The sequence below is a fragment of the Ambystoma mexicanum genome, chromosome 3q (assembly GCF_040938575.1).
Source record: "Ambystoma mexicanum isolate Mex_15411 chromosome 3q, UKY_AmexF1_1, whole genome shotgun sequence".
Lineage (NCBI taxonomy): Eukaryota > Metazoa > Chordata > Amphibia > Caudata > Ambystomatidae > Ambystoma > Ambystoma mexicanum.
Window position 1 is genome coordinate 1,264,253,965 of NC_090926.1, and position 23,157 is coordinate 1,264,277,121.

A 23,157-nucleotide genomic window follows, 5' to 3' on the forward strand; every position below is an offset into this window, starting at 1 on the left:
TAAATCAAACTGGACCGTGAGACTTCCTGGGGTTCCTCAAGTGTCAGGTTGCCCAGGAGATGCCGGAGCCACTCTTCTGAACTTCCTGTGGCCTCGGACTTTACGTCCCTCCTGAGAAGCTTTAATTCTCCCGGGTCCGACGGGCTCTCTTCCACGTTCTTGGTCTTCCCCCTCCACGTTCGGCTCTCCAAGGAGTTCGCCCGACACCCTGCGAATGTCATCCTCCGTGACCAGGGCATATTTGTACCCATCCAGTTCGAAGGAAAGCGAAAAAAAAGGGTATCCCCACCTGTATCGGACCCCCTTGGTTTGGAGCATTTTCGTCAGCGGGGAACAGAGACGACGTCTTGCCAGGGTGAAGGCGGACAGATCCTGGTACACCGAAATCCGGGGTCCCTCCCAGTCGACCGGGCCTCTCTTACGTGCCAGTTCCAGTATTTTATTCTTCTCCGAGAAGTAGTGGAAACGCACGAGGATGGACCTGGGGCCTCTGTTGATCGCTCCCGCCCTGTGAGCTCTGTCAATTGTGGGTTCATTTGTGTTCGCCCCCTCAAAGAGAGATCCCACTACTGCGTTCACAGCTTTAATTATGTCCATTTGCGTTTCACCTTCCCGCTCCGGGAACCCCAAAAAGCGAAGATTACAGCGTCGTTCCCTATTTTCCAGGTCATCCAGTTTTAGGGAGCACTTCTCTTCCCTCCTCTCGAGTTCCGATAGGCGCATGTCGAATTGCGTCTCGAAAATGTCATTCGAGGCTGTGTTGTTTTCAAGGGCTTGGACCCTGTCGTCTATGTTGTCCACTTTTTTATCCAGGGTATCCAGCCGTAGCGTTATGTCTGCTCTGAAGCCTCTTATTTCCTCCAGGAGGGCCGCTATGCCTTTGGTGACCGTGCTAGCGTCAGACACGTCCAGGGGTGCCGAGGCCGCCATTCCCGGGCGGGTAGGGGAGCCTGAGGGTTTACGTCGAAATCTCTGCAGAGATTCCTTCCAGTTCATAGGCCTCCCCTGACCATCCCCACAGGATCTTCTCCCTGATGCTCTAGGCCCTATGGACGGTACCGTCGGGTCACCGGACCACGCGAGGGGGGGGGGGGGGGGGGGGAGGGTCTTCCCTGTGTACGGCCACGGTGTTGTACTCACTGTTGGGGCGGGTGGTTGCTCAGGCCACGTCTCCGTAGCACCGCCGACGCGGGCCTATCACTCCTCGTCCTGGGTTTTAGTTCAAGTCGCCACAGTACTGGCGGTCTTTGTGGCCACTATTTTGGGGCCATTCAATGGCTGCTGTGGTTGGCCCGGGGGGGGTACCTCTACCTCCGTGATGCTGGTTGCAGGATGTTGATTTGGGGCACCCTCGCCCCCGAGCGCCCGTTGTGCGGCCCCCAAACTGTGCGGGATCCAGGGAAGGCCCGCCTGGGGAGGGGTGGAGTGGGCGCCTTTGCGGATGCCTCCGGCTCAGGGGGTCTCCAATGTAGTATGGAATTGAAGATCTTGGGGGGGGGGGCGGGGGGGGGGCAGGCCGTGCCTCCTGAGTGCGCTCCTGTGCCAACTCAACAGTCCAACGGTGGGCTCGGGGGAAGCTCGATCTGCCTGGCCCAGCACACAGCTCCGCGATCAGGAGGACTCGTAGGCCCCCGGGGGGGGCGCTCTTCCGCGCCGTCCGGCTGTGTCGCAGGCCTCGCGTAGGCCGCGGCTTGCCGGTGCTCCGCGTAAGGGGACGCGGTGCTGGGGAGGGCTGAGCTCACTCCCTCTCCCAATTCTGTGCCGTGAACTGCCTTATGTGGCCCCGCTCGGGGGACTGGGGGTCGGGATCCGTCCCAGTGAAGTCCGACGTAGGGGGGGGGGCAGCATCCGCGGGGCCTACCCGAGCCGCGGCTCTCCGTTACTTCCTGCGGAGCCGCAGCGCGGGGGAAGGCGGAGCTCCTTCTCCCTCCTCTTTCCGAGGGTCCGATCTCAGCGAAATCTCCACGCCGGGAGATCGGAGTTGGGGTCCGCGGGGGCTCCGCTGAAACAGTGTTCCTTGGGGGGGGTCGACACTGCACTCCTGGGGATCTGGGGGGGGGCTCAGGTCCCAATTACAGCGCCCTTTGGAGGAGACCAGTGCGGATGCGTCAGTGCATCTCGGCGCCCCCTGGTGGATCCCCTCTCAGCATATTTTCCTTTCATTTCTCTTTAAGTCTCTTGGTTTTTTAATGTCTTATTCCATATACAACAATATACTGATTCAACGTTCTTTTCTCTAGGTCTCCCACTTTCTATTTCGTATCGGGATCTCCCTCAGTCAGGCTCGGATTCCCCCCTTTGTACAAATGTTCGTTCCCTTTGGATCCCCCTCAGTCGGGCTCAGATCTCGGATCCCTCTCGGTCGGGCTCGGATTTCCTTTCTTCAGAACACACAAATGATCTCCCTCAGCAGAGCTCAGACCATATGTGTTAATGAGTGTCTCACACAATTTCCTTTCTCCCATAAAGATAGACTCCCCTCAATCGGGCGCAAGCCTGCTTTTCTTTTGTCAGAGACCTTTGACTGGTCTCCCCCCTCGGGTGTCGGACCACTCTGCAGCAGCTTATCTCTGACTCGCCTTATTTTTACTTCAATTGAAAAAGTCCCTCACGCCATCTTTACTCGTGTTTCTCAATTAGAAAGTTGAAATGAATTGTTCACTTTGCAACACTCTTGCCGCACACAGCCTTAATTTCCAACGCAAACCGGTATCTCACAGTTGCTTTCAATTTAACAGTTGCGTGAAGCCTTTTCATCTGCAGCTTTGTTCTCGGAGTTAAGGACGATACTCCAGCAGCAATGACTCCCCTCTGCCTCGAGCAGATGCGCAGGAGGGCCCCAGATATTGTGCACCACTCGTGAAGCTTTCTCTTGTCTTCCCTCTTGGTTTCTTATGAGCTGGAGTTAATCGATCCTTGTGGACCAGGGTCAAGGGTTTCTCCCAATTCACAGCCCATCCTGATCTGTCACCACTCCTTCGCGATCCAGCTGCCACCATGGAAGGGTTGCTCCTTTGTGCCTGTTGCCTCGCTCTCTGCACAGGGTTTTCAATGGTTTTGTAAAAGTCTCAATGTTTAGGACTTTGAGTCCCAGAATGCATCTGGTTATTTTTTGCTCCCACTTCAGGGCTCCCCAAAACAGCATTCTCTGGCTTTTTGCTAGCTGCAGGAGTTAAAAGGGGATGTTGAAAAGAGGTCAGGGTCTTGCTGCCTATCCCTCAAAGACCTGGGTTTGCCTGCTTGGCACAGGGGAGGAGCTCTGCTGTGGCTACTGCCGGGCAAGCCCAGCTGCCCCTGGTTTTACTCTCCACACTGCAGCCTCCCCTGTAGTCTGAGTGCCAGTGTCTGGGCGGTTTTCTTCTCCTCCAGGTCTCCCAGGTTCTCTGCAGCTCACTTGGTCTTCCTCTGTCTTCTCAGCCCCTTCCAGCATCCCCAGCTCATTCAAAGTGTGTTCTCCTGCTCTGCCTTATATACTACCTGGTAGAGTTAAGTGGAATCGGGTGTGAGTAGTTGGAAAGGGAAGCCTGCCTTTTTCTGGCCTCATTACTGGGACAGTTTGCTTTCAAAAGGGAAGAGTCTGTTTTCTGTGCATGACTGTGTTTTCTGTCAGTAATCTTCATCCTCCCAGTCCCTCACTTCCTCATCTCAGTATTTACATGGAAACTGGGGATGGGGACAAGTTGGAAAGTAAGCAAATCTTGCACAGTATGATGGGCAAGGGGTCTGAAAGGAAAGGGGAAACTGCGTCTCCCCATCGGGTACCCCCCTACCCTACTCCCTGAGGATCCCTCACCCAGTTGGTCCTCCCGTACTGGTCCAATCCTAGAAACTTGATCAAACAGAGAGATCCATGTATTGACCACCTAGGTGACCAATCCCAGAGGATCAATACGTGAGACACCTGGTGTCTCGCAGTGCCCAGATTGGTAAGGAACTGGTCAGGAGCTTCAGGCAGTTGCTACACCCAGCTCTTTCTGCCAGTAGCAATATTTCCACACCTTGCTCCCCACCGTAGACCTGCTCGATTCCATCACTCGGGGATGGCAAGTCTGTGAGAGATACCCTCTGTGTTAAAACAGAAAATCTCCTTTATATCCTGCACCTTGAGTGATGGCAGCTACCCACTTCTATTTCCACTTCTCCCAGTTGATGGGGAAATCCAGACACTGCAAAAGAGAAATTGGCTCCTACCTGCTTTGCTTATCGATCTAAGAACTTCATGTTGTTAATGCACAAAACCATCTGTACACCTTGTACCTGCATAGCGGTCCTAACTGACTTAATTGTTTTTGCGAAGCACCATGTCTCTGAGGATAGTCTGAAGGAGAGATACTTAAATACCCAACTGAAATGGAGGAAGTTTCTGTGTGCCCAGATCGAGGCTAACCAAACCCCTTCTTACAATATGTCCATAAGCATGTGAATGCTCTCTATATTGAAACGATTATAACCAACCCAGTTGTTAAACTCCCACGAGTTTATCACTGGTCCAAACTGTCCTTTCCTGTTCATCCGAAAAAGATTGCTTAGGAAGAGCTCTTTGTGGCACCTTTCATAGCCAGATCTTGCGTTTCCCTGTCCATCAATGAGCCCCCTCCTGAGGAGAAGTGTACTGGATTGGGGTTGAGGGTAGCTTGGGATGGGATCCTGAGCATGTTGAAATGGAATCCAGTAAGCATTTGTAACATCTGGGCATCGTGTGATATCGGATGTAATCTCTGTAACCTTTTCTCACTCACTCTATTGGTGAATGAAGACTAGTTATGATATAAATCTTCAATCCTACCTTATCTTCTAACAGACTCCGAGGGATGAACTGGACAATGAAGGCAGTAAGAATCACCCTGAGACCCCCAGCGCGACTCAGCTCTGAAAACGCTACTCCACGAAGGGAGTCCCAGGGAAACCCTCGTGGGGGAAAAAACCCTGTGCTGAGCTGCTAGGGATCGTGGGTCTACGTCCACCTTCAAAAGGGGTTACAATTTGTAGATCTTGTGTTCAGTTCTGAGGTCCTGAATAATTCCTTGAATCTGCCCAGCTGTAAGTATGTGATTTAACAGAGGTTAGCCCAAATTAGATAAAGGAAATATTAAAGAGTAAAGATTCTAGAAATACTAAGAAAACCTTACCCTATAGTAAATGTTGACAAGAATTCTAGTACACAGAAGGGAAATTCAGGGCCGCCGAATTCCGCCTAAAAAGACAAGCTAATAAACAGAAAAAGACACTCTGAGAACTCGAAAGATTTGGACACAAAGAATCTCCCCAAAGAATAAACCATAGGGTTCTAACCTAAGCCTTTTGAGAGCGGTATATGGATTGCTGCAACAGATAGTTGCAATGAATGCTGGAACTGGTTGTTTTCCTGCTTTTCCTGCTTTTCGCTTTCCCCAAAATAGCAATGGTTTCCTATATGGAAACAGCAAGATAGTTATAGTTTCCTTCCCTAAGCTAAGAAAGATCCGATGGAAGGGATTAAACGAATTAATCACCTACCAAAAAGATTCAACACTGCACACGAACGGAAATGCTGCTGTTTTGCCGTTCTTGAGAGAGGGTAAACAATGAAACGGTACCAGCTATCTAAACGGATATACAATAGAAAGAATCAGAATTTGGAAAAGGATAAGACAAGTTTCCCTTAGATACAAAAGGTAACAACAAGTACGAATAATCAAAGTGAATAAATAACCTGAAGCGAACTCACGGAGCGTCTTGCAAACTCGTAGAGAGTAGCTACGCGACGTGCTGTCTGTCCTCCCTTCTTTTACACATTCTGCTCTCTCGACTGTGGGCGTGGCCTTTCCCTGATGCAACGTCCCTTCCGCCGCATTCGAAGCTAGAATGTTAACAGGTCCTGATGGATCCGCCACATTACAATGGGTAACGGGACACGAACCGTTCCTGTCCTGTAGTGTAATGAGTGAAATCATTACAGTATGCCCCTTCTTTACCGGAGTCCCCCCCGGTTTGCCTGGATGCTGCTTATGAAAGTTCCGAACCAATCGAGGAGAATGAAGATCCCTGGCGGATTCCCATGATCTTTGAGCAGGAGAATATCCTTTCCAATCTATTAAATATTGGAGTTTTCCATAACGATATCTAGAATCGCAGATCTTGGCTACTTCAAACTCTGGACCTGTAGAGGTCAGTATCGGAGGAGGACTGACTGAGGTTTTAGGATGAAATCGACTTCTTCTATCCGGTTTTAGTTGTGATACATGAAATACCGGATATATCCGAGACCAAGAATTAGGAAGTTGTAAACGAAAAGCAGCTTGGCCAATCTTGGATAAAACCCGAAAAGGCCCAAAAAACCTCGGTGACAGTTTAGATGGTAACAAATGTCTAGAAAGGAATCTGGGGGATAACCAAACATGATCTCCTACTTGGATATCCGGTGCTAAAGTTCTATGTCTATCAGCCCACTTCTTGATCCGTACTTGTGACTCCTGGAGCGCTTTTCGGGTTAATTCATGACACCTATCCAGTTGTTTCATAAGGTAATTCACATCAGGAAATTGAGAAGCAGTAAAACTTGGCACAGGAAATGACGAAGGATGAAATCCATAGGTACAAAAGAACGGGCTCATTTTGATTGTAGAATGAAAGGAATTATTATATGCATATTCTGCCACAGGTAATAATTCTTTCCAGTCATCTTGCGCGGCGGATACAAAAATCCTTAAGTATCCTTCCAGCGTTTGATTCAAACGTTCCGTTTGACCATTAGTTTGTGGGTGGTAGCCGGAACTAAGGGCTCTTGTAATTCCCAACTTGAGACAAACTTGACTCCAGTATTTTGAAGTATATTGTGATCCTCGGTCTGATATAATCTTTTCAGGTAAGCCATGTAAGGAAAATATTCTCTCAATAAACACTCTTGCCATCTCAGAAGCTGATGGTACTTTGCTTAATGGAATGAAATGTGCAAGTTTCGAAAAAGAGTCTATGGTTACCATAATCGAGGAACATCCTCCTGAGGGAGGTAAATCCACTATAAAATCTGTAGAAATAATCTGCCATGGACGTGACGGTAACGGCATTTTGACCAATTTCCCCAGCGGAAATTGACGTGAGGATTTAGTCTGCAAACAGAGGGGACAGGAAGTTATATACTCCGTCACATCCTTCTTCCAGGACGGCCACCAAAAATATCTTGCTACCAGTTCTTGCGTAGTAGAAATCCCTCTATGACCAGCTACTTTTGAGGCATGACAGAGTCTCAAGATTTCTTTTCGTAAATGATTCCTTGGTATGAATACTCTTTTGTCCAGGAAATAACATCCTGCCTCCATAATCAAACCTCGCGTGGAAAGTTCCTCTCTCAAATTCTTTGACATTTTCTTTGTTTGTTCCTGAATGCGAGTAAGCAGGTCCTTAATGGCCACTTGGGTTACCTGCATTTGTGGGAAGATGGGCTCGGATCTGAACTGTTTTTGCGTTAAAATCTCTTTCCGAGAAAGGGCATCAGCTCGTAAATTGCTTGTTCCAGGAATAAAAGTAAAAAGAATTCTAAATGGCGAAAAAAAATGAGCCCATCTGGCCTGTCTGCTGTTACAAGTCTGCGCATACTGCAGAGCTCTCAAATTGTGATGGTCCGTCCGGACCTCAATGATCTCTTTTGCCTCTAACAAGAGGTGCCTCCATTCTTCAAAAGCCTGTTTAATTGCCAATAGTTCTTTTTCCAACACTGAGTAGTTTAACTCAGCAGACGATAGAGTTTTCGATAAATATGCAATCGGGCGTTCTTGACCCTCTGAATCTTTTTGAAGTAATACTGCTCCCAACGCATAATGAGATGCATCAGTTTCCACTATAAATTTTTGGTTCTGGTCAGGAGTCATCAAAACCGGAAAAGATGTAAATCGTTTCTTTAATTCTTCGAAAGCCCCTTGGGTACTGTCAGACCAATAAAAGGGATCTCCCTTCTTTAAAAGAGAGGTCAAGGGATGTGTCAATGAAGAAAAATGAGGAATGAACCTTCGATAAAAGTTAGCAAATCCAACAAATCTTTGAATCTCTTTCACAGAAGATGGGGCGGGCCAGTCTTGGATAGCGGAAACTTTTGAAGGATCCATCGCTATTCCAGTCTGAGAAAGAATGTATCCCAAATATGTTACTTGAGGTTGATGGAAAACACATTTCTCAATTTTACAATACAGATGATTGTGTTGGAGTCTTGATAAGACTTCCCGGACATGTCTCTGATGTTCTTGCAAAGAGTTGGAAAAAATTAAAATATCATCTAGATATACTATAACGTAATGGAGGAGTATATCAGCAAATAGATGGTCCATAAATCTCTGGAAAACCGCGGGGGCGTTTGAAAGACCAAATGGCATCACCCGGTATTGGTAATGCCCAAATGGAGTGCGAAACGCGGTCTTCCACTCATCACCCGTTCTAATACGGATCAGATGATAAGCTCCTTTTAGATCCAGTTTAGTATATAATTTGGCCCCCTTTACGGCCTCCAAAATATCTGGAATTAAAGGCATTGGATATTTATCCGGGACTGTTATCTTATTCAAACCCCTGTAGTCCATGCAGGGGCGTAATTCTTTGGTATCTTTCTTGGGAATAAAAAAATAGCGAGGCTGCAGCTGGTGAGGTAGATTCCATAATAAGGCCATTTTTCAAATTTGACTGTAAATATTCTCTAAGGACCTCCTTCTCTGATGCAGATAAAATATACATTCTCCCAAAGGGTAAAGGTTGATCCGGAATCAATTCAATTACACAGTCATCTCTCCTGTGAGGAGGTAACTCAGCATATTCTGATGACGAGAACACCAATTGAAAATCCTGATATTCATCTGGTAGACCTGCAATCTGATTTAGAGAAAGCACAGTTGAAGTATCCTGAATGGTAGCCAGTTCTCCCTTGGGTACTACAGAATGGTTTTGAATACAATGTTCCAAACAATATTCGGATCCCAAAAAGAATGATCCCGCAGACCAGTTGATAAAAGGATTGTCTTTTTAGCCATGGTATACAAAGAATCACCGGATGATGGGCGGCTCTAATAATGTCTAAAGTAAGCATTTCGGAATGAGAGGTTATAAACATCTGTATCAACCCTGTTTGATTCTTGATGGGTCCTGACACCAAAGGACTTCCATCTACACTTTCGACTGGAATAGGCACACTCTTGGATAATCGTGGAATGCCTTGTTCCTCGGCCCAGACATCATCCACAAAATTCCCAGCTGCCCCACTGTCTATGAGAGCCGGGATATTTTGCACCACTTTATCTCCAAATTTTAAGGAGACTTTCACCACCATCAAACCAACCTCCATAGTTCCAGTGCCCGATGAAATAGGCACTGGATTCTGTGTCTCCTTTAATGAGGAACCTATGCTGTTTAAAGGTTCCTGGACCGTGGTTCCTCTTACGGCCGGGCGCTGGCTTTTCCCGACTTTCTCAGAGGGGCAATAGGACATTCCTGAACAGAATGAGTATTTGCCCCACAGTACATACATAATTCCAAAGTACGTCGGCGAGACCGTTCCTCTGGGGATAATGGGCCTCTGGTCGCAGCGCCTAATTGCATTGGTTCATCACCTGATGAAGATGCCCTAACTGAAGAAGGGTTTTCAATTGAAGGTCGATATGTCCTTCCCTTCTTCTTCTCCATTTGGCGTTCTTTTAATCTATAATCAGGAACTGGATCCTATAGCGATGGCCGTGTCCTGGCCACCTGGATGATAGATCCCCCAGGGACTAGTCAGGGAGACACCTTCATGTTTCTCACATACTAACCAACACACATAGGACATATTAGCAATACTTTTCTTAGGTGACTACTTCAATAGTAGTTGCTTGAGTTTAACAATTGTTACAGAAAAAAAATGACAGTAGTGGCAGTTATACTGTTTTTAAATAGTAGTGGGTAGTGGCAGGTAAATGGGGGCGCACACCTGCATTTGTTACAGAGAAATGAGTTTGATTCATTTACTATAGTCATTCAGTCTGTGGGAAGGGAAAACGAGTGTTATTCAACATTGTAAGCAGTAATTTACTTCTTAGCGGTCCAATCCCTAACAGAGTTGATTAAAGTCAGTGTAGGAGAGGGTCAGAAAGTCTTATGCATCAGCAGAAAAGGCATAGCCACTTAAATAAAATCCTTTAGCAAGATAACAACAGTTTTTATAGGGACCCTTCAAAGGACTCCCTAGAAAAGCACAAGCTGTTAAGCCTGGGCAAGAGGTATGGATGTACACCCAAACAGCTCTTATCGCGCCCCAGTGACTATTCGGCTTGAGGTAAGCTCTACCTTGAGCCCCAGAGTACCATAGGGTGGTTGAAGAAAATGCAGCTAGCCTCTTTCCTGTGCAGCAGTGGTGGACCCGTTCTCATGATTCCTCGGTCTGGTGACGAAAGGAAGGACTCTGAATGGGATGTCACAGCAACGGTCATGAGAAAGGACCTTCAGCAAGGATTTCTTCGTTCTCCCATGTCAGTCCTGTGGTTTTGGCGCCTTTTTATAAGCTCCAACAATGAACGGTGATAGCCTGGTCGATCCACATCGACTTGGATGAGTGGGATCGTGCCTCAGGAGGCCCCACTGGAGCTGACCAAACTTCTGGGAGGGATTAGTTTCGAGAGAAAACGTTGGACTGCAAATGGGTCGAAGGTCAGCTGGTATTCACGGTTTGCAGCCCTGGAAGGTCCCATCACCTCGGGGGATGGCTCGATCTGCAGTTCGTCAGAGGTCTGGTTGGTCCCACCAGCCAAAGGGAAGGAGTCTCCCTCTCTGGGGATCCTCTGCCGATAAGAAAATTGGGTTAGGACAGCAGTGGTTGCTTCACGGTTACTGGAAGGGTCTGCAGGTGTCTCTGGTAGTCTTCAGCTTCGGATCTTCTGTTTGTGGTCGACTTGCCTTTTGCCTCGGGACCCTCACCTATTATTCAGATTTCCCATTAATTTCTCTGCACTCTCTCAGCAGTTTACAGAAATGGGTGGGTGGCTGTCCAATCAGGACAGCCAGCCCTCCAGTGGCAATTGGTTCCATTAAGGAACATCCGCAGACAAAAGACAGGGGAGTGTCATGAAAAAAAGAAAGGAGCTACCATGTTAGAACATGGGTGACCCTTTGGTGCATAACCAATGCTGTGAATACAGTCTGTGATTTTAAAAGAAATGGCACCAAAGTTGGTAGAACACGTCCACTGCCACCAGCCGTGACTTTAGGGTTGTCCCTTTCACCAAAAAGCCACAAGGGCAGAGAGAAGGGGGATACTAGGTACCGGTACCCCCTTAGCACTCCACATAAGGTGGTGTGCGCTAATCTCTCATAAGTTAGTTTTAGGAAGGATACAAAGTATCCCTCTTTCCTTAAGAACAGTAGTTAGGGAAAACGATATAATAGGAGAACCCGATGGGTCCCCAGCAACACTGCACATAGGGTGCTGTGTGCTGCAAAGGTGTAACACAGATGCCTTTTAGAAATATGGAGGAAAGCAAGACTCCATAAGTTAAGATAAAACGTAAAGAATAGAGTTCCCAAAGTCAGAGCAAATCGGAATGAATGAGGGGGTAAAAGGCTGTCCTCATTCAGGAGAGAATGAAAAAGTCCAGCAAAAGGTGCTCCGGGTCTCACTAGGAGAGGGGATTAAGCATACAACTGATCTCCCTAACCATCAACCAACTGCTGATAAGAATTTTGTTTCACTTTCACAATTCTTTGGCTTTGGCAGTGTGAGTTTAAACATTCTCAACTGTCTTCTTCTGGCTGTGGCAATGCTTTTTCTTTCGTAATTGCCTTGTTCTTTTGTAATTGCCTAGATAAGTTTTTTCTTTTGGCTTGGACAAAGATGGTTTGTCTTTGATTTTATGGATATTGCCCCTCTTGTTGTTGGCTTTTACTAGGGCCCACAATGGCTCCATCACACTCCTTTGGTATGATGATTACGTTCTTATTCTGCCCTGTATGCCTTTTTATATCCACTTGGTTCACAACAGCAAAATGTATCCGCTCCGGATTAGTTCAGTATTCAAGACTTCTTCCTCTTCAACGCTACATTGTTTATCTCAATCCTGAGACTGAAATCCCTGGATCGAGCTAGCGGGCGGTTACGGAGTGCTGCAGCGTCACAATCTAACAGTAAACTCACTGCACATCCTCTCGCTTCTCTGCCTCCAGGTCTGCTGCTTCACTTTCCCTGAGCGTCCCGGCAGCCTCCTATTCGTGGCTTCCTGTGGCCCACTTCTGTAGATTTTCGGAGCTCTCCTGACTTCTGCAGCTACTGGAGCTCGTCCGCCACCAGTGCTCGTCTAACAGTGGCAAAGGCTGCAAAAAGGTATGCTCTCCGTTGCCCAACCTCTGCAAACGCGAGCCTTGGAGAGACACTCAGGACCGGCATTCCAATTACACACCACTGTGGTCCTGGCGTATCTGCTCATGTCTGTCTTCTACTGCCACGTGGAGTTGGAAAAGCTACTACACCTTCTACTACTGCTCTCTCCTGTGGCCTGCACCTTATGGGCCTTTCTATGCCTCCTAGTCCTCCTCAGGTGTGGGAAATTGTACTCAATTCACTGCCACTTGCAGTCCCTTGCCTCTGCGGTCCTCTTGCTCGTCCTAATCATCTGGAATTATGGAACATGTCCCCAACGTAGAATTTAGGTTTCTCAGTGAATTTGCATCACTAAGTTTATTTCTCTCCTTCTACATATTCCCCAAGGGAGTCCTGTTTAGAAGAAAATAACTTTGTTTTGGTAGATCAGGCCCTCAGAAAGGGACTCGGGCACAGAAGGCCCTGATGCTAGTGATTGAACTGTATCCTCATGCCAAAGAAGCTAGAGATTGTGCTACAGTGAACCACCTTGTCTCGTGCTGAAAACGTGGGGAAGGGAGGCCAATGGCCTGAGCATCCTGACATAACATTTTGTGAAAACGTCTTTCTTTTTCATACACTACCCCCACACTATTTGTATTTAGAGGTAAAGATTGGCAATAGGTTTATTTAGTATAGGCCCTTTTTATTTGACAAGACACCACTAGGACTGCGTTATTGTTTTGATGGTTGTAGCTTGCTCCCATCTGTAGATTTAGGATTAGATGGGCGTTTATAAACACCCTTGAACTGTGATCACTTGTTTGTCTTACTTCTGATGCCATGCCTTTCCTACAGATGGCTCAAAATGCAGGTCTTCTTGAGTCTAGCGGGTCTCGCCAGGCTCTTGGTCGGGGTCGTTGTTTGCAGAGTCCCCAGATTGATTGGAAGGAAGGGCTACATCAGGTTCCGGTTACACAGCAGGCTCTCCGGTTGCTGGAAATTGTCTCAGCTCTGGTTTCTTAATCTTCCTCTTCGGGTTTGGTTCCAGTGGTCGACTACCTCTTCAGCTTTCAGGATCGGACTTTCATGCAGGAACCCAGCCAATCAAACAGCCATGCAACATTCAAAAATGGGGGGTTGACCGTCCTTTCAGGACAGCTAGCCCTCCAGTTTGAACTGGGATCTCGCCCTCTGGCTGGAAGACAAAGGGCTGCAGAGTTTTGGACTCCTCCCTCGCTTCCTGCCTTCACAGACACTCTGGAGCCAGGGCTTGGTGTCCACAGGACTCCTGCTGAAGATAAAAATCACACAAAGGAATTTCCCACCCTGGATGTCGGGAACAAGAAAGGACCAGGAACACTAAAATAGCAAAATAAGAAGGGGACCATTTTGGTAAAATGAGCACGCATGGGCGCCTTTACCGGGGCTGTGCAAACAGCCTGCAGTAAAGGTGTACCAAATTAATTAAATGTTTCACTGCCACGGGCCATTAAAGGTAAGTTTGTCCTTGTAACATAAATGTTACATTTAAAATGAGAAAGGAGTTATCAGTATCTCCCCAGCACTCCATATAAGGTGGGAGGTTCTGGTCTCACTTAATAAAATGTAAAAGGGATCCAAAGGCCTTTCTACCCTTGGGAACTGTAGTTCTCACAAGGCCAGCCAGAGAAAGTTAAAAGGGGAGCCCCTAGGGGAACCCAGCAACAATAGGCACTTATTGCCAAAAAGTTGACAAAGAGAATAACTTTTAAAAAGTACTATAGGGAGTCTTAAAAATGACACCCATAAAAAAAACGACTCTGAGAGTGTGGAACAGGGTTCCCACTCAGAGGTATAAGGAAAATCAAAAAGTTCTGGGGTTGACACAAGTCAGGAAGATTTATCATTACTATGAAAATCTTACCAAACACCAACACACAATGCAGGCCTCTTCAGCTTTAATTCAAGGTCTTATGTTTATTCTCGAAGGTTCTTGAAAGTAACAGTCTTTCTCTGAAAAGGTCATGGGCACTTCCCTCCTTGCAACCCTCTCCGGTCTTGCCATCTCTTCTTCTTGTATGAAACTGCCATCTTGGTACTGCTTGTTCCTCCTGTGCTTTGCCTGACTCTGCCTGACCATTGTTTTGGGACATGTCAGGTATACAGCTCAGGTGTTAGTCCGTTTTTTTCTCACAGTGAGCTGTCAGTGAGAACGTGTTTTGTGTCGTGAAAGGGGGTGGTGGGGTTAAGTTCCTAAGTATCTTACCTGGTAGGATGGGGAAAGGGTGTTGCAGGGAATGGGATACTGCGTCTCGCCGTCCGGTGTCCACTTCCATTCCCCGAAGACACCAATGATCCTCCCGCACTGGTCCACCTCCAGGAACTGGATCCAAAAGCGATGGCCGTGCCCTGGCCACCTGGATGACAGATCCTCTGGACTAGCCGGTGAGACACAATCGGGTTTCTCAGCCGCCGTGCTGCGACCTTGCAAGGCTGCAACACCCCAATACCCTGGGACCTCGAGCCATTGTGCGGTGCAGTCTTCCAAATTCCAAATCTCGCTGGAACTTCGTGAGCCGCTTGATCTCCAGAGGCACGATTCGGGTCTGAAAAGTCCCCTCACCAGAGTGGTGGACCTTGCAAACGACGAGAATCCGACAGACGATATTCTGTCTTCTTGCTCCGGAAAAGGCACCAAATCCATAAGTCCTTCCAAAGTCCTGTTTTCCTCCTTCTTGACAAAGGAATCCATCAATCAGGTTTTTTGGCTGCGGATCTGATGTCTTCCTGCTGCAACTCTTCTTCTGTGCTGAGGTACTTGTTGGCTGGTGATTTTACCTAACTTAAGCCTTTGTGATTTCTGTATAGCTTTGGGGTGTTTCCTGTGATTGAGAGGCCACTCATCCAGTTCACACAGGCCCACTCGAGAACCCTCCTAGGGTGTCTTCTCTGAAGTACCTGGATCTTCAACTAACTTTAAAGTGAAATTGTGTTGTTTGAACTTTCGTCCCCTAGAACTCGAGTTTGCCTGCAACTGAACCTCATCTCGCCCTGCCTACAGCTGGCACCTAGACCACTAGGGTCCCTCTACTGCCTCTGATTGAACTCGTGCTATAGAATAAGGGACGTGCTGGATAAGAAAAGGGTTCTGCCTTGAAAAGAATAACAAGTGTTCAAAAGTGACTTACTTGTAAAAGAAGTTGGTTGGTAACTGTAACTCGGAATGAGCACTTACCTTGAATGTGTGTTGCACTAATTCGAAAAGTATGTATGTATATATAATGTTGGTTACTCACCTGTGAATTGGTTGTGCCTCTTCCCCAAAAGTAATGCTGTTTCACTTAACTATTCCTGTTAGGATAAATGTATGAGGGACCCCAATTGGATCTTGCTTCCCCTGACAGGCTGTTAGCCTGTCCAGAATAAGTCTGCCTACAGTTAGGCTTACCTTTTAAGTTGCTGATGGCTCCTTTACACAGTATATAGGTTTTACTTACCTTGTGTTAGCTGTGTGCCATCCTAAAACAAGTTTGAGTTATTGCTTACCGCAATCTGTGTGGCACTGATCTGAAAAGCAACTGTAATGGTAGATTACAATATTAGGTTTTTCCTGCCTAGAATAGCTGTGTGCCATTCCTGAAAAGTGTTCCTTTAGGTGTAGCCGACCTTGGGTTGCCTCCATCATTTAAACCTAGTGTAAAGAGTTCTTGCCTATATTAGACTGTGTTCCACTGAGCTTAAAAGGACTGTAATTATATATTATACTCGCCTGTTATCACAAATGTAGTTGAGGTATTTACTGTTCCTTGAATCTGTATTGCACTATTCAGAAAAGTATATTTGCAAGTTGGTTGATTATGTGATTTCCTTGTTGAGTGTCATTGCATAACTGACAGGCTCTACTACCTTTGTTTTTCTGGAAAGTAATCTGAAAGTAACTTACGGTTTTACTCCGCAAGAATAGGTATGCCATATACTGAATGTGTATACAAAAGTCCCTAGAACTATTGTTACCTTTCTAAATAAGGTCTATGCACTCAAAAGCATAGTGTTGTGTTTTTATAATGCTTTTATATGCCTTCTCTTACTTACCTAAGAATCTCTTGGTCCGATTGTATATAAAATAAACACTTTTTTTACAATACATAGTGTCTCAGTGTTTCTTTGGAGCACTTGTATAATACAATTTCCTTGTACTGATTCTACATTACCCCTCCCTCCTAAAATGAGCCTGGCTGCTCTGTCTACACTACCATGAATTCGGGTGGTACAGCCTTATACTAAGAGTGGACTTCAGGAAAAACTGTCCTAAAAAGTCCCATAAGGATTCCATAAAATATGTGGTTTTACAGAAAAATTGGGTTTCTTAGGGTTTAAATTGGTAACACTTGAAGACTTCCCTTCCTTATTTCTCTGGGACTCGTAAGCGCTTTCGTTTCTACAAATGTCCCTAACCTTAAAAGGATTTTTCCTAATTCTGTATCTAACTGATTATTATTGCTCTAACCCCCAGTTTGACAGTAGATTGAGACACTAAAGGCTGTTGCTGACAACAAGCCATTACGTATTCCGGTATTAAGTACATTCTCTTCCTTGAGGCAGACAAGTACTGCGTCTCGTCCCACGAAGTCCCCCTCCTCCCCTGAGGCCTTTCTCCTCCCTAGTGATCCACCCTTCTGCCTTTCCCTGGCCACCTGGGAGGAGACTTTAGGCTGGTTTTTGTGAGGACTCCAAAGTATTCATCACAGTAGGCAAGGTTCACAGGCAGGGTTCCTAGGCACTCCGCTTCTGAAAGAGTGGCAAAGAAGGAGGAGGAGTTTAAGGCAGGATCTGAGGAGCTAGTAGAGACTAGCTGTGTGATTGGACTGTGGTTCCTTATATTTTAATGTTAATAAACATTAAAATATATCTAGGCCTCTGGAAAGGCCTAGATGTGTTTAGGGAAATATAGTTTACTTGCAAAAATGCCTGTATTCCATACGGGTTCTGTAGACGGACAGGATAACCCTCTCATTAATTTCTGAAAGTAAATGATCCAGTAAGTAGTTGTTCCGTGTCGCTTATCGCTTGATGTGCTTTGTACTCTGAAGTACACTGCACTGAGAAGGGGTGTGTGTGGCTGGCTTGCATATCCCAGGCCAGACCTGGAGGAGAAGAGACTGTTGGCATGCTGCGCCATACTGGGACCTACTGTGCGCTTTCCCACCCGTCGCCTCAGTGTGGGGCGCTACTTGCTGTGTGTTGCGTCCCAAATATCTCGGAACCGGTGCATTTTAGGGCCTTGACATGGTTTTGAGGTCCCTATTCTTCAAGTTTTGTTTCTTGCATTGAGACGCTTCCCCGTCTGTCTCCTCACCCTGGCATGGTGCTGTGTGTTGCGGTGCAAATATCTTGGAAACAATGTGTCCTATGGCCTTGGAACATGTTTTTATTTCAAACATTTTTTTCTTTTGTTTCTCATGTCAACATGCTTAGAATTAGATTTGTCAGGTCCTTCTACGACCACATTGATAATTTTTTTACCGATATCAGACAACTGTGTCATGTGTTGAGGTGATCAAATCCAGGAAAAGGGGTGGGATGTCATGTATACAGACATAACACTGTCATTCATTGTTGAAAAGCAATGATCCTGTAGTCCCTGTTTGGAGTCGCTTATCGTTTGATGTGAAGTACACTGCACTGAGGAAGGGCTTGTGTGGCTGTCTTGCATACCCTGGAGCAGATGTGGAAGGGATGCAAGAGTTTGCCCGCTGCAACATAGTGGGGACTTGTGTGCACTCTCCCCAACTGTTGCTTCATCTTGGCATGGTGCAGTGTGTTCAAGTCCAAATATCTGAGAAACAGTGCGTCATAGGCTCTTGAAACATGGTTTTCCTTTAAGTTGTGTTCCTGGCATCGAGACACTTAAAATTAGCGTTGTCCAGTCCTTCTACGACCAAACTGATGTTTTGCCTATTTCATGCTTTGCTGTGCAACTATCGCGGAAACGGTGCATCCAAGGGCCATGAAATTTGTTTTTTCGGGGTCCCCGGGGGAACTCATTTTGTTCCTTGCATGCAGACGCTTAAAATTACGCCCACCTTGAGGTTGCTTTCAGGCAACCGTCTCGTGTGAAGGGGCTCAAATCTGGAGAACAGGTTGGGGTATCCACATGTAATGTAGCCAGGGGCTTGTGGAGGATCTTCACAAGCAACTAAGTAAATGTGGGGCAGATTGGTGGCACAGTGTGGAATTGTATAAGGAACGAACGCCACACGTGTCTTGCCATGGTTACTTGTTTCTTAAAGCATGGTCTACAGACCAATAAGGTGAAATCTATATTAAAAAGTATTGGACAATTTTTAATATTGAAAATGACAAGCTTTCTTTGCCATAACTTCTTTGATAGCTATGAAACAGTAACAAAACCTCAGATAAAAAAATAGTGAGGGCAGACGTGATTAAATTAATGATAAAAGAAATCCTTTGTTGCTTAAACTGTACTGTTTGTAAAAACGTTGTCAAAGCTTAGAGCACAACACATCTATATACAGGTAATAACATTTAATTAGTCATAGATGACAGGCTTATCTGAATACACTATTGTATATTTTATGAATTGCTCAAGTGGGCAATCATTTGTGCCTCCAGAGAAGTTAAGACCATGTTATAAAGCACAATTCGAGCTTATGACAGAAGAATTATAAGTGTGTGGCTACTTATCCTTCTGGCTAATTACAAGATAACACAACTAAGGCTGTGTTTAAAAGAGGTCGTTAAACATCCAAGAGGTGGAGAAAGAGGAAAAAAACAATGTTGCTAAATGAAAACTGATGATACTACTGAGTGTTGAGCTTTGGCCTTTGCACCCGAATGAGCATCTAGACCAGTGGTATTCAAACATTTTCGTACAGAGTCTGCCGTCTGATAACGTAGGGGCTGACCCCCATAGAGGTTCCAAAAGATGTCCATGGGGAGCCCCAGGCACTTTAAACATGTTCTACTGCTTATATTTTCTATTAAACGCAGTCGCCTTCATCCTTTTTTTAAATATTAAAAACGGACATCTAAATCCTTTTTCAAATAGTCTGCGTACCCGCCACCCGCACCGGACATCCTTTGAGCCACCCTGGTGGGGCTGCCCCACAGTTTGACGGCTGCTGATCTAGACTAATGTGTTTTTTATTTTGTTTATTTTTATAGATTGCAATACAGTGTGTACGGCTCTACAAAAAGCCTTGGGGGCCACAAGAGTCAGTAGGATACATCAAAATAAACCAGCAGCAATTGCTCTAAAGCATTATCCCACCAAATTGATTAAGTGTTCAGTAACCGCTATTTGTTGCATGTGCGGCCCTTGAAGGGAAATTAACACGAACGACAAGTTCCAGCAACACTATGTTCACAGTTGTGCATTCATGGCGTTCTGTTTAGAGACTGGAGTGCAGAATTATGAGCTTGTGGCTACTTTAATTCAAACAATGTTTCGCATTTTTTACAGATTTTGATAAGTCGTGCAGGTAATAGAACTATGATTACCATCATTCGCAGTGTCAAGCTATCATGGAGATTGAATTATGATAAAGACAGTGATTTGTGGTTGATCTACAAATAATATTACAAGGGGAAAAATGTCCTGATTGGATCAATTTTGTGAGTCCGGTCCACTGTCTTCCTGTCATTCATGTTGTCCTGCCTATTTATCTCAATTGAAACTCATCCAGGTCTCACAGGGATGTTACTCTTATGTTTGTTGCCGTTTGGAGATCCTGGTGGATCTTGAAGGTGGGGGTCTACTGCTAAGGTGCTCAAGGGTCTCCCTGAGTCAGTATCCAAATCCTGACAGAATGCCAGTTCAAAAAAACTCATACAACTGAAGGGCTTTTCTTGCAGGTCCTTCAGCCTCATTCACTTACCCTCCCACCCAGCCTTCCCTGATATCCAAGATTGTTTGGGACAACAGAGCTTGGTAACCCCCCCCCCCCCTTAGTGTAAAGTGATTTTTCTCAAGCCTATTGCACAATAAGCTCCACCTCACTTGTCCTTACAGACTTGCAGCCAGGAATGGCGATATTTTTTCTGCAGAATTAAGAATGGTCATCATGCAGAGTTATGACTAAGGGTCGTTGCATGCAGGCAAGAGATAGGGTATAATGACCACAAGGTAAAGGATTAACGATATTGACCAGCATAGGATATGCAATATTGAACGCATCACATTTGGACTCTTCCTATAATTCAGAGTCCTAATCACACCACCACCCATGAACACAACTTCCATAAACACCTATTCACATTCCATGCACACTTTACTTCCCCATAGGCTCCATCCACATCCCAAACCCATTCCAATCACAAGAATGTTCCAACCCGCCACCTATACTGTCGGATCACTCCTCACCCCCATTTGGGCTCATCACCACCCTCAATATTTTCCCCCATATTCCTGTACGTTCTCCAGCGCTGGCATCCTGCCTTTGGACATATACCTGCTATGACAGGGCCAGCTGTGGCCTTGCTGCAGAGCAGGGGTGCCCGTCCTTGCTTCCATTCAGATAACTCTCTCAATGTTTCTCTTGCCACTTTATAGAGACCTCCTCAGAGAGCGAGGCGTTACCAGAAGAGCGGGAGAAGCCCATGTACCTGAGGGACTATGAGCGGAAGGTGATCCTGGAGAAAGAAGGGTGAGTGCTGTACGGGACCAACCCTTGCACGGGCCAGATAGGTCTGTTCATGTACTTGTGGTGTCTGAATGCAGAGATCCCACCAGAAATGGGTCTGAGGCAGTGTTAGAGTATGAGAGCTGAGACCAACTCCTGCCCACTGTCCTGGACCAGAGCAAAGAAGGGATGGCTCATTGGGGACTTCAGTAGTGGTCTTTCCTCCATCTTGGAACAGTGGAGGCCGTTCCACATTCAAAGTCCGAGAGCAGAGGAAGCGTCAGTTCCGCCTACTCCCTTGTCCTGACCCGTTCTAGGCCATTCAACATTTAGAATCTGCATATGAGGGGGTGGGCGCCCCTCTATCACCCTGTATCCCACTCTCTCACCAAAGCTGGGGAGTGAGAGAGTATTCCACAGCAAGAGTAGCATAGTAGGAGGGACCTCCTTACCAGAGAGATGTGAAGAACCTTGGAGAGCTACAGACCTGCGCCGCTTGGCTCTGTGGTGGGTTTTCACTAGGGTGGGCCATGTCGGACTAGTAGTGATGGTCACAGTGATAGGTCTTGGGGAGTCTGCACTTGCGTTATCTTCCCTGTGTGCGCGCATGGCGATTGATGTCAGTAGCAAGATAAAGAACGTGGATACATTGAGACATATGTGGTTGTTTCAAGGTGTATATATTTCCTTCATTAGGAAATATATAGATGAAGATGAAGACACTGATGATGAGGATGGTTACATTCGTCACCAGGTAATGTACCAAATGTGATAGCTTATACCAATTAAATGCGACACCTCAGTGCAAATCTTTACAATTAAATAATGATTTATTTATATAATCTGGGACATGCAAATATTGCCAAAGCTGCCTTGCACAGTGTTTTTCATGTATGTGTTGCTTTGAACTCCAGGTGGTTTCTGCAACTGTTGTCTTTTCCTTTCACATTCATTTTCGACACCCTGTACCTTCTTGGTTCTAAGACAATTTGCGGGTTACACTAGGCTGTAGGACATTTGTGCAGGAAGTCCAAGGCTGGACCTCTTGCTTTTCTGAACTGGGTCATGTGAGGAACCTGAGGGCGTACTTGCTGCTTTTCCCCCAGAATCCTCCTCTCATGTGGCCATGGAAAGGCCATTGCTTTTGAATCCCGACCCTGGGGGTGGATATGCGAGGGAGCATCACCTCGCCAGAGGGAACTTGGGGAATGTTAATGTTCATTTGTACGGCGCACTATCACCACCAAAGTGGTCCCCTGGCGCTCTGGCGGCTCTGAAAAGGGGAGGAGGGGGGGTGGGTTAGTAGGAATAAGCTGGAAAAGTGCAAGAGAGCAGTGATGTGCTGTTGGCAGCCTCAGCCCGGTGGGTCCGTCGGCTGGGCTTGGGGTGTTTTATGGTCCGTAGTCGTCGTGTGCTGTTGTGCAAGTCTGTGTGGTTTGTTTTGTTGTTGCATTGTTGTGAAGTTTGTGCGGATTGCTGCGTTTAAGGCTTGTGGTTGTGTTTGGTTATAGTTTGAGAGGTGTATGCAGAGGGATGGAATTGTTAGTTGGTTGGTTAGTTGGCATTGCTGTCCTTGCAATTGTGGGATTCCATCTAGGTCCGGTACATGCTAACAGTCACATTTCTATCTAGATGCCGCGCAAGCTAGGTTCATAATTCTAAGTGTGGTGCATGCTAAGAGTCACATATGCTAATAGTCACATTTCTGAAATTCTATCTAGGTGTGGTATTTGCTAACAATCATATTTCTATTTAGATGCAACGCGGGCTAAGTTTGAGAATTCCGTCTAGGTGTGGCATATGCTAACAGTCACATTTATGAAATTCCATCTAAGTGTGGCATATGCTAACAGTCACATTTCTGAAATTCCATCTAACTGTGGCATATGCTAACAGTCACATTTCCGTCTAGATTTGGCACATGCCAATAATCATGTTACTGCCTAGATTTGGCGCAAACTAAGCTTGAGAATTCCATCTAGGTGTGGCATATGCTAACAGTCACATTTCTGAAATTCCATCTAACTGTGGCATATGCTAACAGTCACATTTCCGTCTAGATTTGGCGCAGACTAAACTTGAGAAATTCCATCTAGGTGTGGCATATGCTAACAGTCATATTTCTGTCTAGGTTTGGCGCCGACTTAACTTGAGAAATTCCATCTAAGTGTGGCATATGCTAACCATCGTATTTCTATCTAGATGCAACGCGGGCTAAGCTTGAGAATTCCATGCAAGTGTGGCACATGT

General features: G+C 46.2%; 1 protein-coding gene across 2 annotated transcripts in view; it reads left to right on the top strand.

The window, feature by feature from the left end:
* The window catches only part of KRI1 (KRI1 homolog), a 352,880-nt gene that overhangs the window by 29,829 nt on the left and 299,894 nt on the right, over positions 1-23,157 (top strand). For both annotated transcript variants that reach the window (XM_069604296.1, XM_069604297.1), the window contains exons 4-5: positions 20,838-20,931; positions 21,604-21,661. In XM_069604296.1, the coding sequence (XP_069460397.1) occupies positions 20,838-20,931; positions 21,604-21,661 (152 nt within the window). The remainder of the gene's footprint in view (positions 1-20,837; positions 20,932-21,603; positions 21,662-23,157) is intronic.